General features: G+C 44.5%; 1 protein-coding gene across 9 annotated transcripts in view; it reads right to left on the reverse strand.

Annotated features, from left to right (window-relative positions):
• The window catches only part of ZMAT4 (zinc finger matrin-type 4), a 172,891-nt gene that overhangs the window by 46,103 nt on the left and 108,626 nt on the right, over nucleotides 1-18,162 (reverse strand). For all 9 annotated transcript variants that reach the window (XR_013225872.1, XR_013225874.1, XR_013225875.1 and 6 more), the window contains one exon: nucleotides 11,458-11,685. Coding sequence is in view for 2 of the 9 variants with exons in the window: in XM_077305923.1 (XP_077162038.1) it covers nucleotides 11,458-11,685 (228 nt within the window). In the remaining 7 variants the exon portion in view is untranslated. The remainder of the gene's footprint in view (nucleotides 1-11,457; nucleotides 11,686-18,162) is intronic.

Raw genomic sequence — 18,162 nt, forward strand, 5'->3', positions numbered from 1 at the left:
TGGCTTGACGGAAGCCGTTGACACCACGATTGGTGCAGGTTCACCTGTTCTTCCTTGGCTAGGAGCTTTGACTCAGCTTTCAGTCTCAAAGCCCAAAGGATACTGAGGAGGAAAGGATTTGTTCTGTGCATACCCTGGGCCCTAGGTAAGCTGAGGAGGCTGCCTCCAGAAGGAAATGCAGGCACTGTTAAAGGCAGGGGTAGTCATACTGCAGCCCTCCAGATGTCCATGGACTACAATTCCCATGAGCCCCTGCCAGCGTTTGCTGGCAGGGGCTCATGGGAATTTTGGTCCATGGACATCTGGAGGGCCACAGTTTGACTACCCCTGGTTAAAGGTCATCTAGTTAACCTTAGTACATCAAGTTGACACTGCCAGGAGCTCCCTAGCCAGTCTTTCGGATGAAGAAGAAGAAGAAGAGTTGGTTCTTATATGCCACTTTTCCCTACCCGAAGGAGTCTGAAAGCAGCTTACATTCGCCTTCCCATTCCTCTCCCCACAACAGACACCCTGTGAGGGAGATGAGGCTGAGAGAGCGCTGATATCACTGCCTGGTCAGAACAGTTTTATCAGTGCTGTGGGGAGCCCAAGGTCACCCAGCTGGCTGCATGTGGGGGAGCGCAGAATCAAACCCGGCATGCCAGATTAGAAGTCCGCAGTCCTAACCACTACACCAAACTGGCTCTCACCAATCTGGAAGCCCACAGCATCTTGTTCTTAGCTGAGTCAAGCCGAATCCAAAATTGCGTTCCAGACTGCCTGCTTTCCGGTGTAACTTGGGCAATTTATTACATTGATTTTTATATTGGCACACATATAATTTGTTTCTGCTTACTCCTCTCCCCCCCTCCCTCAGTTCTGTAAGGGATTGATTAAATCACAATGCAAAAGAGAGAGAAGAACATTTAATGTGATTGTGTGATGATAGCAAGATTCTTTTGGGCACTGAGATGTAACTAATATGCTTACATGCTCTTAACCAGGGGTAGGCAAACTGTGGCCCTCCAGATGTCTATGGACTACAATTCCCATGCAAATGCTGGCAGGGGCTCATGGGAATTGTAGTCCACGGGCATCTGGTGGGCCACAGTTTGCCCACCCCTGCTCTTAACCATCAGGGAAAGCATGGCAAATATCACGTGTGCCATTGTTTCAAATAAGCCCAGTTTTCTGGTGTTTTTAAAAGGAAGCATGATTGATTACTTACTTATTGATATTGCTCTGTGTGGAACAAGTTAGGGTAATCCAGACAGACCTGCCTCAGCATCCCTAGCTAGATTTAATTTGTGTCTTCCTTTTGGCCACCGTCCATCTGCAGGCAATTCTCTGTGTAGTTTTCATTGCTGTGGGAAATGTAGAGCCATCCATTGTGGCAACGCAGCACCCATAACCACAACTTCCGCCACACTTCCCTTGCCTTAGACCAGGGGTAGTCAAACTGCGGCCCTCCAGATGTCCATGGACTACAATTCCCAGAAGCCCCTGCCAGCGAATGCTGGCAGGGGCTTCTGGGAATTGTAGTCCATGGACATCTGGAGGGCCGCAGTTTGACTACCCCTGCCTTAGTCTCCCACAACTCCCACTTCCGCATGGGAGGTTTCTTAAACCACTGGAAATTGCTACACTGCTACAGTGTTCTAATACCTTATCAATAATCTCTTCCCACAAATGACCCTTAAGAGAAAACAATGGAATGACCTCACCAAGATAAAAACACAAAGGAAGAAAACTCTGTTTTAAGGAGCTGATCTTTTAAACGGGCTGCTTGTTAATGATATACTTATTTTTAAATACATTTTGCATTTGGTAATTTAATAACTTCTATGGGAGCTCTTCTGCTTGCGTACTATCCACTGAAATCTCCCGAAGACGCTCTGTGCAAAACATGTACGGATTTTTTTTTTGACCAGAATAATAACTATTCTTCTTCAATGCATCACCCGTTCTTATTTTTATCTCCTGCCTATTTTTATCTCCACCACCTACTCATTCACTGGTGTGTGTGCGTGTGTGTTTATAGCAACAGCCATTTTAATTGTGCAGTTCTGCAGTTCTGGAAGGAAAACGGCTATAGACTAACTTTTTAAAAAGGGAATTGGGGATTATGGCAATACATTATTACAGTTCCCTAGAGATCTATCAATTCCTGTGTTTCAGTGTGTATTGGGGAGGTGTGATCACTGCAGAAGCCAAGGCAAGGCAAATGGACCATGGGGGTGGGGGGGGGAGAGTCCACTTTCCCATCCACCTGGTGTCCAAAAGCACTTTGACTGCCATCTTTTGAAAAAGACTCTCATCAAACCAAATTTGGAAGGATAGCACTATAACAGGGAAAGAGACAGAAACAGAAGGAACAGGATGATGTCATGTGGATTTTCCTGAGCACAACGCTGCAGGAGGAAAGGTGAAGGAGAGCATGTGGAAACCAACCCTAACGCAATTTGTGCATCAAGAGAATACACTGTGATGCTGGGGAGTATGCTGGGTCAAACTTCACCACTTTCACCACTTCCCAGCACCCTGCACTCTCAGCCTTCCATTTAAAACAAGGGAGCAACAATACTGACCTGTCTTTCAAGGTTGTTCTAAGGATTACAGCCAGATATGTTATGTCTGGAATTCTTTGAATGCTGAAAGCCATATAGAAACCCTAAGCACTCTCATCACACGGAAGGGCTATGTAGAACTTAACTGGAAAGGATTTGGGATTACGGTCAGGATTAATAACTGGATTCCCCCCCCAAAAAAAAAACTAATAATGAAAAGATATGGGAACCACTGTGCTAAACTCATGCTTCTTGCACATCTGGATTTGATAAAGTGAGATGGAAGACACACACACACCCCAACAACAACAACAAAACCCTAACCCTGCAGCATTCCCTCTCCCAAGAGATGAAGTTAACACCCATCTCAGCATGACTTTCTGAGGATACTGATTTTTTGTTTGTTTGTTTGCTCCAGAATGCCTTTGAACGGCTGGGTGATGAGACAGGAGGAAAAAATTCAACCTTGTTTTAAATGGGTTTTTTTTTTACAATAATAATAGCTTTAGTTTACAGCAATTGTGCTGGATCTGAACTAGTGAGCTGCCTTGAGAACCTTCAGAAAGGTAGTAGGTGAAATAAATGTAAAAAACTTGGGGGCCCTTAATGCAGTACAGGAAAAAATTCACTGAATGTCACAAAATCATTGTGTGTGTATAATCTTTGCTTTTTCTATACTGTCTGAAGGTCAGCCACAGTTTGTACACATCACATCATGTTCCTAGATGAGTTCCCACTCTTACATATAAGTAGGTGTCTTTTAGAATGCAATCCAAAGCAAAGGAACAGCAGAGCATTCCTAAGCAGAGTTACACCCTCCTAAGGCTGTTGGTTTCAAGGCACTTAGAAGGGTCTTAGTCTGTTTGGAATTGCACTGTAAGTAACACCGAATTCACTGGAGCTACTGAATACCCATGTTCAGGGCTGTGCTGCACATACAACGGAAAAGATGATACCAGCTTGCAGAGAGGGGCGGTATATAACCTGAATAATAATAAGCCAAATAATAAATAGCAAATGCAGAGTCCAGGTTTATGCTCTGATTTGCAAACTGCTCCGCGGGGACTCTAGTCTAGCCACATTCTTGCAATAGGCAAAATTCCCTGCAAATACTTTTAACGCACCTTCTTGCTGGCGGAATGCTCTTCGTTCACAAATGCTTATGGCTACTAGCTAGCGAATAGACTGGGGTTGTCTTGTGTGTTTTTTATTAGCAGCAACCTGACTGGCCAAAACTAAGCAAGTAAAACTCGCTGAGAAAAGCTTAAATGGCTGGATTCAGATCAGAGTCGATGAACTTGCGGTGTAGTGATTCAGTCTAAATCCACTGAAAACGTTTATAGCTCCCAATGAAAAGGGCCAGAGATTTACTTGAAACAAAGAAAAGGAAAGAAGGGGTGGGAAACAAATCTGGGAATACAGATAAACTGGTAGACTGTGGTAATAGATTACAATGTTGTTTCACAGGTATGTCAATTGCAGATTATTTTTAAAAAACTGAAAAATCCCTGTGGGCCCAGACAAGAAAGTGGGTGCTTTTGTGGATTGGAATTGCAAAACTCCACACCTTCCCATCCACATGGAATGCAAATATGCTTTAGATACAAGAGGGATAGTCTAAGCCAGGGGTGGGCAAACTTTGGCCCTCCAGATGTCCATGGACTACAATTCCCATGAGTCCCTGCCAGCATTTGCTGGCAGAGGCTCATGGGAATTGTAGTCCATGGTCATCTGAAGGGCCACAGTTTGCCTACCCCTGGTCTAAGCCAATGGGCTGCATCTAAAGCATATCTGCATGCTATGTGGATGGGAAGGTGTGGAGTTTTGCAGCTCTAATCAATTGCCCCTGTGCCTAGAGACTGCCTCTGACTGCCCACAGCCCTGCCCCCACCTCAAAGGAGTGGGGAAAGAGGAGCAGACTTCTGATATTGCTTGCCCCTGCCTCATTCAGGGCTTCAGCAGCTGGCTTCCAGTGACACTGAAGTCCCAGCCCATCTCAAGTGATGTTTGGCCCCAGCTGGCAAAGAGAGCTACCCACCAAGTTTCCATGGCAGAACGCGGAATTCAAACCTGGGTCTTCCAGATCCTATTATTATACTAATAGCTACACCATGCTGGTTGTCAAAGCAAACAATGTCATGTGGATACTCCAAAAACCCACTCCAGTTTGGATGCTAAACTGGAGCAAAACCTCCATATGCAAGCAGTCCTAGAAACTCCTACTTGGTTGGACAGAGGCTGATGGAAACGTTCTGGCAGTTGCAATGTTTCCAGAGAGAAGAGAATCCAAGCTTTATAGCTGGCTAGCCAGAAGCAGCCGTGTGGAGCTGCTAAGGGAGCTCATGCTGAAATGCCCTATCCCTGGTTATGTTTCCAAGGTTGGGAAGGGGGGAATGGAGGAAAATAGGAGGGTAGTAGGAGTGAAAATCCACAACTTAAGTCATTATGTTGGGATGACACTCTAGGATTCACTCTAAATTTTGTGGTTTAACTACAGAGTTTTGGTTGAATCCTAGAGTGTCACCATAACAAAATGATATAACTTCCAGATTTTGTTTTGTTTTTTTGCCAGAAGTTGCATAGCATGCTGGTGCACCTATCTCACACTTCCTAATTCCTCCTGGGTAGTTGCCAGCTGCAACTGGCAGCCCTAAGAGCTGTTCATTTGTTAGTTTTGGGGGAAATTGATGCTGCTGTAGACCATTCTTGTTTTTTCGTCTTTCAGCCTGCTCCCCCCCCCAACTCGCTCAGCATGTTCATTTATAAACAAACAAGGATTATCCAGCCCACATAAAACTCCAGTTACTCTCTCCTCATGAGCAAAGCGCTCCAGTTAAGAACTGCCCTTGGAACTTGCTTTCTTTTAAAGAAGACATATCTGCAAAACAATATCACACTAGGTATTTTAATTGACACACTCTCATATGCTGGCTTGCGAAGAGATGACAATCTTTGAAGGATGATAACCTTCTCAAAGCAAAGGAGAGCGTTTCATATAAAATTAAACATAACTGGGTCTGTAAACATCAGTCAAATGCAACAACTCATTTGGGAGGGGGAAAAACAAGAAGAATCTCTTGTATCACTTGGAGACAGAACGTTGCAAGGTTTTGAAGCTTGTCGCCAGGTACAAAAGGCTGTCAGCCAGTAGAATTAGAGCATTTTTGCTGTTGTACTTTAAATCTTCTGGCTACTGGAGCAAGAGATTATGAAAGAATTGATTTGGCAGGTCTGAAAACCTCTGGGAAAGCCTCAAAAGAGATATCTGGGCTGGACTGTAATCAGAAAGACATGGATGTGCATTGCCGAACCAACCGGAAACCTCCTTGTGATCAAGCCATGCACTCAATTTTCTGAGCGGTGAGATGCAGCCATGTGCTACATGTTCCTCTGATTAGAACTGAACACAGAAAGTGGTGTTTATCAGAAGCATTACTTATTCACTTCATGTTTCTGTGGGCTTTCTTTTTTAACAAAACCTGAAGACAAGTAAAGCTTGGATTGATCTATTTATTTCTCGTTGTGCTGATTTCTGTATATGATGAAAAGTATATTCCCTTCTGAGCACATGGAGATGCCTTATACAGAATCAGTTGTTTATTTTGACCAATTTATTTGGACAGCAGAAGTTGCTTATTCTCTCCACAGTTGCGGGGAAAGAGAAATTCTTTCCCAACCTGGGGATTGCTGATAGGGAGTGAACCTGAAGTTCCCCATCTCCAAATTTATTTTTTTTATTTATGTGATTTCTAGGCTGCTCTCAGGAAGGCTTACAACAGTGTATAAAAACAGATGAAATACAAAACTATATATAATGCGAGAATCCTGTACTAAAGGTTGATTACAGTAGTTCTTGCTACATAATCCCGGAAACAAACCCTAATGAACCAGGCGTACTAATTATGATGCTCCCTGGATTCCCTTGAGCCGTGCTTTTGCAGACTGCTTGCTTGGCTTGAATCCTTCCCATGCAAATTCCCTATCAGGGATCAGAGTTCAGCCCAGCCTTTTCCTTGATGTTGTAGTTATCAATGAACATGGAGGGATTTTTTCAAGGCCACGTACATGATAACGTTGCCTTGTTCCCAGTCTGACCACTGACCCATTCAGCCCAGGTTTGCATCCACACATGGATATTGCACTAGCATTGTGCGCAGGGGTAGTCAAACTGTGGCCCTCCAGATGTCCATGGACTACAATTCCCAGAAGCCCCTGCCAGCGAATGTTGGCAGGGGCTTCTGGGAATTGTAGTTCATGGACATCTGGAGGGCCGCAGTTTGACTACCCCTGTGCTACAGCATTCATTGGCAGCTGGATGACCTTAGCCAGCTATGAATGATTGCTATTGTGCAGCAGTAGTGCTGTGTGTGGATCCTGCCCAGTACAGTCTACTGAGATGCACTACAGGTCCCCATGGTCTCAGGTAGAGAAGGAGGTTTTCTCCATCCTGCTGCCTGAACTCCTTTGGTATGCACAGCAGGTGCTCTGTCACTAAGGCACAGCCTTTCCCTTTCGTTCTGGTGACTGTAGTGTTATGGAATGGGATTTTGAACTGTTTCCAAAGAAAAGATGACTCTTTCTCTCAGCTTTGGTGTAGCGTGATGTTTGATGCATATTGATGACTAAGCGAGGTTCTCAGAGCCAGGAATGCAAGTGGGGGAGTGCACATGCATGTGGCTGTTCCAGAGGTAGCCAGCGGAGTCTAAATTTTGCAGCTGATTGGCAAGGCAGCCTTGGGGAAGATTTCAGGGACTTGTGCCTTGTTTTGTGAGGGAGCTGACCCTGCTTCCAACATGAGCCTTGCTTGTCAGGGTGCTTGCCTGGTTCCCCCGTACTCTGTTGGTACATTTCTGCAAACGGATAATGCAAAACACCATAAGTCCTCCAGGCAGCCTTTGCAACTTCCTTTCTCTCCAGAAGTGGGAAGCACAAAGCAATATGAATCTGCTCTGCACCTCCTGTGTAGAGATTCCTGGTCGCTTGAGTTCCGTTGGGTCATGCAAGCCCCGTGATATGTCACCTAGTTTATCTTCTTCATCTTGAAGCAACAACAATTGTGAATATATTTAAGAGCACTGAACATGGCTTTCCCTGTTTCTGGCTATAGGGGTCAAGCCAATGAGCCTTGCTGGATTTGACCAAAGGTCCATCTAGTCCAGCATTCTGGTGCCAACCACAGCGACTAGGAACACCTCCACCTGTACGTGGCCCTCCTGTTGTTGAACCAGGCCTTTCTCCCAAAGCTGGTCCTGGAAGGGCCTCTCATGGCCCTCTCGCTGGGGAATTCTCTTCCTAGAGAGGTTAGACAGGCCCCTTCAAGCCTGGTTTTTCAGAGCTCCCTAAAAAAACATCTTATGCCTGTGAATTTTAAAGTATTTTACGTAGTTCTACTAGACTGCACAGTCATTTGACCGGTTATTCTGCCGGGGATCTCCTGGGTTCCACCTTGTGGGTGGTTCTTTAATCCAGTTGAAATGTCCACATTGGGTGAGGAGGGGAAGGTTTTGTTGTTTTGTTTTATTTTTAGTTAGTGCATTTTACTAATATATTGTCATTGGATCTGTGTGGCATGGTATAAGTCTCAAAAAAAAAAAAGAATAAAGGAGGCAATAGGGAATTAGTATCTCAGGACTCTGGTATTCAAAGGGATGCTGCACTTACAGTTAGCTGTCTTGGTTAAGGACAGGGCATACTACCAGCTGTGTATCAAATCAGGATGGTCACTGGGCACATGATTGTGGTTATGACCAGGCAATACTCAGAACAATCCAAACTTCTTAATGCAGGGTTCGACAGGCCTCCTCTGGCAACTATTCATTCCAAGGAACAGTCAACCTTGTGGGCCTAATACGGTTAACTCACTGGAGGTTCTCCTATCACAGAAGAGAGCTCTAAGGCCATTTTAATGGTGTAGTTAAAGGTGTCCTGCACCAGAGGGCACCAGAGAATAAGACCCACCGAGTCTAGATGGAAAAGATTTTTTAAATGCCGGAAGAAGACATAAAAATGAAATTCGAACGTACGCCTTGGCAAATAAAAAGAAACGCCTATTTCCATTTCACAGATAACATTACTATAACGGATTCAGTAGCTGAATTTGTTGCCTTGGGGCAGGCAAGAGGAGAATCCTGCCGTCTCTGCGATTTTAATGTATACTGCAGAACACTTGTGGCATGTACTTATCCCAAGAGGAGAATGCTGCCCATTACAGAAGGATTTAATAATATGTGATTTATCTACAAACTCAACCTGCATTTTGTAGAGTGCAAAAAAAAAAAAAAAGAACATTAAAAAACAAAGCCCCTGTATATCATGTGCACCAATAGCTCCAGGAAAGCCTTCTGTTTTCAATTCCCTTTGGTGAAACATAAATAGATAAAACACTCTACATTTGATGGATTTCTAGTTAATCGTACTTGACAACAGGAAGTTCAGGGCACTAAAAACAATTCCCAGAGTGTTCCCCTTGATTTCTCAGGATGGTGCTTTTTCAGACCCTGGAGATGCATGTTATTAACTGGAAACTTTATCATAATAAACAGATTTTGTTAAGGAAAGAAGGAGTTTTGGCGGAGTTCCTATAACAGGAATGAGCCCCTGTGAAAGTCATAAATGCCTCCCCCCCCCCCCCGAGACCTTGGTGCAATTTCACAGCACTCCACCCCTGCACACGTTCTCATAGATACTATCCTATATTGAAGGATCTCAGTCAGATGCTTTCTAATTTTCCTACAGAGGCAGTAGGAAGCTTTTGGAACACCAAGAATAAACTTCTATGTGGCCTGGCTAGAGCGGGAATTGAAAACAGGCAGAGCGTCCGCGTGGAGCCCCACCATCCCTCAGCCTCCTTTGATCTCTATAAAATTAGGTTTTCCTTTGATCTGACTCAAATGGAGAAGCCCAGAAGAAGAGGTGTTCGGAATGAGCACAATGTGGATCCTCGTCAATCTTGGTATAGCGGTTTAAGAGCAACGGTTTCTAACCTGGCAAGCTGGGCTTGATTCCCTGCTCCTCCCCATGCAGCCACCTGGGTGACCTTGGACTAGTCACAGTTCTGTTAGAGTTGCTCTCACAGAACAGTTCTGTCAGGGCTCTCTCAGCCCCCGTACCTCACAGGGTGTTTGTTGTGAAGAAAGGAAGGGAAAGCAATTGTAATTCACTTTGCAACTCCTTCGGGTAGGGAAAAGTGGGGTATAAAAACCGACTCCTTTTCTTCTAAAAAGTGAAGGCATGGGCTATCCATTCAGGGAAAACCCCTTCTGGGGAAGCGGCCAGATTGTGATCTCCAGAGAACCAGATCCAGAAAGCAGAGAGAGGTTGACTTTTGCAGGACCAAGGAGAGCTCCCAGGATTACCAGAGATTGTTCAGAGTGGGGTCTGAGCTGGGCTTGAAACGGAAACACCACAGACACCTTCTGAGAGCCCCAAACTCCATCCCTGAGAGCTGAGAAGTGCCAGGAGCTCAGCCTGGCATCAAATCTGCAATTCTTCAGGCACTTGGCAAAGGATTTTCTTTTCCAAGCTTTTAGGTCACTGCTTCTCCTGTCCCCCATAATACCCATTTACGATTTTCTCTTTTTTCATCTTCAGCCACTGATTTCAAGGGGGAGGCTATTTCATGATTTTTATTGTCATGTTTAACTGATCTTAGATGCCTTTATGTTTTCTCTGCTGTGGCTTTCATGGTTTTATCTGAGAGATACGTGTTTCACTTTAGTCGTCTTATTGTTGCTATAATATGTTTGTGGTTTCTGCTTTAGAGTGGGATGTAGATACTTGTTAACAAAAATGGGGAGGACCAGAGTTCTGGTGGAGAATCCTGTGCTAGAATGGGGGCAGTTTGGGCCATATGGATTCCCTTATAACAGAGGATTCTACTTAACAATGAAATCCTTTATCCTTCCAGCACTACATGGTTGTTCTTTTGTTAGCTCTTGATCCTGCACGTACTCAGGGGTACCTGCCAACAACCCAGAAGCAAGAGCAGCTCCCTTATGGTTGAGCTGGATTTTACCCCAATTGTTAAAGGACACAGAAAAGGGCTTGCAATGATGGCCCCAAAGGGGAGTGTGTGGCAGATCTGGCGCCAGCTTTCTGCTAGACCCCTGAGGCTCTGGGTCAGAAGAGGGAACTGTAAGGAAAACATGCTGGGGAAAGTTGCATGACTTCCTAGAATCCTCTGAGCCCCAGACATTGGGAGACAGAAGAGGCCTAATCCGATTGGATATAAAGCTCCACATTCACAACACTCCCTGGTCACCATGGGAAGCCATCACGGTTAACCATCTGGGCTGCCAGATTAAGTTTTCTGACTCCCTGCTCCCTGAATAAGGGAATCTTGCCCGCCTGTTCATCCCAAAGTATTTGCTAGCTTGAGAACTGATATAGCCTAGCAAGCTTCCCTGGGCTATGGCTTCAGTCCCAAGGGGAAAAAAAAAGAAGAGTTGGTTTTTATACCCTGCTTTTCACTACCAGGAGTCTCAAAGTGGCTTACAATCACCTTCTTTTCCTCTCCTCACAACAGACACCCTGTGAAGAAGACGAGGCTTGGAGAGCTCTAACAGAACTGCTCTGCAAGAACAGCTCTAAGAGAACTGTCACTAGCTGGCTGTATGCGGAGAAGTGGGGAATCAAACCTGCCTCTCCAGATTAGAGGCCACTGCTCTTATCCACTAGAAGAGTTGGATTTTTTATGCTGCTTTTCTTTACCAGGAGTTTCACTTACTAGCCTGAGATTTGGTGTAAATCCCTAGGCCCAAGTGGGATGCCACAACGATGCCTTCCTGCACATGGCACAACCTACACATAGTTCTAATTTCAGGGCTGAGGCGACAGAACAAATATCCCAGTCTCCTTGTCTCCCAGACCCCCAGGTGTTTCATGCTGACGATTTACAGGTTAAGTGACTTACCTCTTAACTCCCCGAGGTCGAGCGTCTTCCCTAGCTGTTCTAATAGATCAGCCCGGGCTGCATTCTTTTTGTGTTTTTTCCCATCGTAGTGTTGCCGTGCCATCATCGGGTTATTAAACCAAGCGGCGCAGAGCTGGCAGTACCGGTCAGAGTCTCTTCTCTGGTGGGGCGGAGACACCACCGGAGTGCTGTCCACGTGGGGCTGCTTTAGGGGACTCAGGTTTGTCTCTGTAGAAGGGAGACATGAAGTTTTTACACTCGGCCACACAAGTTTCTCTTCTGTTTATTAATTTATGGTGGTTTAAAAAGAAACATTCATGATCCACTCTTCAGCACTTTGCTCGCAAGGCAGTTTACAGAAAATATACAGAAGCCCAGTGAGTAGTACATGGCATCCTTCTGATATTGGGCCATTTTTTCCTGGTCAGATCCCTGGTCAGGTGAAGAGGTATGTTCATAAGTTCTGCGCCTCCCGGTTCTGTACATATACGCGATTTGGATCAAGCCCATGGAGTGTGGATAGAGAGCTTAGACATTCTTCCCCGGCACGATTTACTCCACTGGAAATGGCCTCAGAGATGTTATCTGCCCTATTGGAGGCTAAACATGTACTGCTCAGCAACATTACATTTCCACAACTGGGCAAAATGTGCCCTCAATGTCAGGTCAGGAAAATGGCATGGGGTGAGGTTTAAGCCCCCTATCTCCCATGAACTACATTCCTGATCCTATTCAGACCCACACATTGGGGGGGACACAGAATTTCAGAACTACTACTACTACTACTACTACATATTTATATTTATATTTATATTTATATTTATATTTATATTTATATTTATATTTATATTTATATTTATATTTATATTTATATCTATATCTATATCTATATCTATATCTATATCTATATCTATATCTATATCTATATCTATATCTATATCTATATCTATATTTATATTTATAGGCTACCCCTCCCAGCAGGAACATCCCAAGGAAAACGTGACATGTTGGGCCCTCATCCTGAGGGGGACTGTTCCTCTCTCCTGTGATATAGTTAGCAGCTGGGGTGTGGCCTGCTTACCAGTGGTGCTGAAGAGAAGATTTATAGCGTTATAAAGAACACTAATATAACCAGATCAACCCAAAACGCCTCTGTAATGACTGATTGTAAAACTCCCTCTGGATGCAATTGTGTGATAGGCAGACAACCATCTATAGAATCAGGCTTCTTTATGAGGGGAAATTTTCCAGACTTGGGCTATGGGTGGCGATGGCTGCATTGACTGCCCCCCTGAATGCCTGGGCCAGAGCTGGGACAAATCTGAGGACCTAGTAAACTCCTGAATGTACTATTCTGTTGCCAAGAGTGGAATGTGCCTACTATTTGTATCAGGTGGGGCCAATCCAGGACTTTCGTAGTGCCTGCTGGTCACAGGAGTTGATACTGCACATGAGACTGGAGACTTAGAGACTGGAGCCCATAGTTCATGGATTCCCAACCAGGGGTTTGTAGACCCCCAAGGTCTACAGGAGCTCTGGAGGGGATCCATGGCATTCCCCCTCCTGCCTTAATGGACTCAGCCACAAGCTAGGGAGCCAGCTGCTTCCATTACTCCCCCTCCCCAAGTGTGAGTGAGTTCTCTCATGGTTTCTGTAGCTAAGACTCCTGGCTTAAACTGCCTCCCGTCTCTCTTCCCCCAAGTCCTTGAGCCTGCCTGTTAACACATGTGATGATGTCACTTCCGGTGACATGGCACTTTGGGGGCGTGGCGCCAGGGGAGGACTGGCCAGGGAGGACTGGCCAGCTGACATCACTTCCAGGGCTCATCAAAGCTTGAAAAATTATTCCGGGGTCAAAAGTTTTCAAAAGGCTCCCATAGTACTGGGAAGCTCAGTCGACTACATACTGGCTATAAGTTATAAGGATCCTGTTCCAAAATCTAGAGTCGTTGACAAAAAAAAGGTCTTTAATTGTCAATGAACCTGGACAGCTGGTGAACAACCTCACTCCCCTTGATTGCAGATAAGAGACTATGGAATTGCTTCTCATCTTACATTCTCAGCAAGCACATTTCGAAGGAGAGGAATCAAACAGGTACATTTTCAGCTAGAATCTGATTCCTTTCCCACATCAAAAAGGCTTCTTCCCCTTTCTGACAAAACTTTAATGAGATAACGTCTAGAGGGAATTTCAAGGTGATGAAACCTTGATTATCTGATTCCTTAGATTGGTTTTTTTTTGGGGGGGGGATAACATATTCCATATGCACAATTATGACCTCAACATTTCCACAACTAAATTGAACTCTTCCTCAAGAATCCCGGAAGGAAAAAATCCTATAAAGCACCAGGTTTTAGGGATAGTGACACCCCACCCTGTGTGACTATTTTTCTGAAGGCCTGATCTGTGAGCCACTGAGGAAGAAAAGAATGAAGCCAGCTGATCTTTCATAAAGGCAATATGAAAGCACAGGAGGAAAATGAAAAACTTGGTGCATTCGTCTGAGGGAAGATGGAACATTTTCTTCTCTATGGCAGCATTTATTTTCCCTTACCAATTACCTTGCTTTACCCCTTAGAACATAATTTCTTTTTCTTTCCCATAATGTAGGCTCTTTCCTTGAAGGATCATTTCTCCTAGCTGTTGTTGCTGAAGCAGATAATTTTGGAATGGCATGCTAATTAACCAAATCACCATTCTGTTTGTCTTGGATCCAAACCTCAGTTCGGACATTCATCTGGGAGCAGGTTTGAAAGGATTTGGAAGGCGCCCTGCATCCTTCAACCACTCATGCAGAAGCCCAGTTTGTATTTATTTATTTATTCATTTTATTTATAATTTGATTTATAGACCACTGCTCCCAGCAAGCTGTTTTGTGGCCATTCACAGTATATATATATAAAACATCTATACATAAAAACCACCATACAACAATAAAACATCCTAAAAATACAAAACCCAATGTAATACATCAAGATGGCGGTACAACTAGGGGGAAAAAATCTCCCCAGCCTCCAGTGCAGTTGATTCAATGGGATGGAGAAACTGCGGGTGTAAAAAGAAAGCAAGGGAGGTTTGAACAGTGGGATTCTATGTAGGTATAATACCTAAACCTAAGAAGCTTTTACCACAATAAATTTATTAGTCTTTACACTGCTTTACACTCTTTATTGCTTTTCTTCAACACACAACTACTGGTCTTGAATCTATCTGTTTAGCTAGCTAGCTAGCAAGAAAGAGCTAAAGTTCCAATTAATAACATCCAACAGTCAAGTATGGTCCTCCATGGGGATGAAAAAAACTTCAAGGCAGGGCACCCCCATCCAAGAAATATATTAACACAAATCTGAATTTCCCATCAAGTTCACGGAAAAATAGGAAAAATCATTCAAAGGTGGGAAACTAAATTCTGCCTCCCAGCTGTGATAGGGCTTGCACAAGCATGGGGGGGGGAGGGCAGGATCTGCAGGTGGTACTTGGGGTTGCTGTAGCAACTTAAAATGGTATGTGACAATTGCAAGCCCCCCCCCCGCAAAAAAAAAAGAAAGAGAGAGAGGCAGGCAGGCAGGCAGGCAGGCAGGCAGGCAGGCAGGCAGGCAGGCAGGCAGGCAGGCAGGCAGGCAGGCAGGCAGGAAGGAAGGAAGGAAGGAAGGAAGGAAGGAAGGAACTGGTGAAGTGAATGGCAAAGAGAAAGAAAAAAGATTTTCAGAGGCTGGAGATGATCTGGATAGGAGAAATGTTTTAGACTGACCCTGCATTGAGCAAGGGCTTGGACTAAATGGCCTGTATGGTGCCTTCCAACTCTATGATTCTATAAAATAAAAGCACGAGGGAGAAAAAATAGAGGGAGGAAAAAGCATCAGCCAAGTAAGAACCGGAGAGAACAAGTGTGCTTGGCGGGGGGGGGGGGGGGGAGGAGAGGGGGGAGCAGAGGACAGAGAATGGGATTTCCCCTCCCCCACTCATGCTTGTAGTTCCAAAACAAGTTCATTTGCAATAATTTTTTTTGCCCATGGTTTTCCTTCTCCAGCCTTCACTGTAGATTTCATATATTTGTATGTGTGCACAAGTTTTATATGCAACTGAAACATTATTTATACACACAGCATATGAATAATGTGTGATTCTGATTTATTGATGCAGAAATGACATTAAAATGCTTTAAATTTTGTAGGGAAAATGTGGTGCAAGGAAATGTGAAAGGACATGAAAACAGAGTCAAAAATTCAATTCATAACAAGGAGAAAGAAGATCAACATGGGGACATTCCAGTCAAAGCAGCAGGGATGAGAAATCTGAAGCCATTGATTACTTTGGGTTGTTTTCCATGCCCAATGGTACTTCTTTGGGTTTCTCACAGTCAGACACTGTTTGAAGTATGAAGAAGAGTTGGTTCTTATATGCTGCTTTTCTCTACCCAAAGGAGTCTCAAAGCGGTTTACATTCACTTTCCCTTTCCTCTCCCCACAACAGACACCCTATGAGGTGAGTGAGGCTCCTTGATATCACTGCTCAGTCAGAACAGCTTTATCAGTGCTGTGGCGAGCCCAAGGTCACCCAGCTGGCTGCATGTGGGGGAGCAGGGAATCAAACCCAGCTTGCCAGATTAGAAGTCCATATTCCTAACCTCTAGAAGAAAAAGAGTTGGTTCTTATATGGCACTTTCCTCTACCAAAAGGAGTCTTGAAGCAGCTTACAATGGGTCAGAACAGCTTTATCAGTGCTGTGGCGAGACCAAGGTCACCCAGCTGGCTGCATGTGGGGGAGTGCAGAATCAAACCTGGCTCGCCAGAGAAGTCAGTGCTCCTAATCACTACACCAAGCTGGCTCTCACCAGGATTGGCCTGATTCTTAGTGAACTCCCAAAACTTAAGCTGGCATCCCTCTTCATCCCTTCCCACCTTGCCCCAGGCCTTTTCCTTTTTAGGCACACAACAGGATATAACTGGTTAATGGGGATAGCTTTATAAGAAGCACGTCGTGAGCCAGTGGTAAACAATATCTTCTATAGCCTGGGGAGAATAAGCAGCACTGATCTTCTCCTCCCTTCCGGCATTTAGGATTCCTTGTCGTAACTGCATGGGAGCCTTTGGATATCTGGCAACTCGTAAATTAAAAAAAATGACTGTTACCCATCTGTGCCACTGCAGGAGTTTATTGTTGGACATGTCGTTTTGCGATGCCTCTGGCTATAAAGCTCAAGATATTGTTCATCTGGTCATCCCTCTCCTTGTTTATTAGTTTGCTGAAGCCCTGGAGGGGACCGGGACAACGTAACTCGCCATGGCTGGTGGGATCCTCAGAATTTATATCCGCTGCTTGCTGAAAATGTACAAATGAAGCCAGAAGACCCCACAATGACTGTACTGGAATGGCATTCAGCCAAAGGGCTCATCAAACCCTGGTTTTGAATCTCGACCTGACAATTTCTTTAAACTGAAATTACAAGCTAACAGTTGAGGAGTTTTCTAAGCAAATAGCCAAGGGAAGCCTATACAGTTTCCATGAACATCTCAAGGAAGGGTGATCCTTACATTTCTACTTAGAGAGCAAAGAGAGAATGCCCTGTTTTATTTCCTCTAAAATTTGTTCACATTTTTTTGGTCAATGGCTTTAATCCTTGGAGGGGAGGTTGTCATTGGTTTGTTTAAACGCCATATGCATATTGTATATTTTTTACACAATGTACATAGCATCGATGAGTATAGTGTGTGTCATTTATATACATTTTTGACACATGGCTGCAGGCAGGAGGAGAGAACTTGACAGAGGGAAGCTGTTGTTGATGGCAGTTCTGTGTTCAGCCTTCAGATTTATACCTTGTGTAACAAAAAGGGAAAGGAAATCCTACTTTTTATGGCTCACTGGAACAGGCCCCCAGACAAAGTTATTGACTGCCACAGACCTAACCCCAAAAAGAATGTGACTTGCTATTAACATCAGAAGCACCAGGAGTTCTCTACCTGTTCACATGTGGAAATACAAATGTGTAAACTGTCTATCTTGAATACCATCCAAACATCTGTCCCGTGTCTTTTTCATAGCTAGGCTCAGATGTCTTTAAAAAAATAAATAAATACGTCATCTGAAGGTAACATCTAGGAAGCCCTGTGGTAAGCAGCATTACCAGGAGAAAAGCAGAGCACAGGATTCATTAAAAGCAGTATCCCTTTACTCAAGCCCTGTATAAAGCTAAAAGGTGTCAAGGAGACAGAGAGACTGAGCTATGGATTTAGCGTCCTTTGTAAATGCATCCATGAAGAACGCAAAACAGTCGTATTTTCCCAGGAGGGCTCCCACACAGGCTGCTTCCACTTGGGGATTTTTCCCCCAGCAAGGAAAGCAAAAAGATGCTGCACTAAAGAGGTGTGTGTGTGTGTGTGTGTGTGTGTGTGTGTGTGTGTAGCAGCCATTAGATATGGGTGTCCCAGAGCTTTTCCTTTTAAGCTGGGGGGGGGGAGGGAGGATAAACCTATTTTAATCCATCTCCAAGGGGTACCTGAAAAGTGATGGCACATCCTCTGTCAATACTATGTGGAGAATGGAAAGCTCCAATTTCAGAACAGTGCAAGGGAGACTGCTGCCAGATGCCATCCCCCCCCCCCTCCATAGTCCTTTAAATGGCTTTTCCATTTCCATGTGCTAATATCCTCTGAGCCATCAAGATCAGGCAAGATGCTTCAGAGCCTCCTTTTAGGGGCTTC

This window comes from Paroedura picta, chromosome 12 (assembly GCF_049243985.1).
Source record: "Paroedura picta isolate Pp20150507F chromosome 12, Ppicta_v3.0, whole genome shotgun sequence".
In the NCBI taxonomy this organism is placed as follows: Eukaryota; Metazoa; Chordata; class Lepidosauria; order Squamata; family Gekkonidae; genus Paroedura; species Paroedura picta.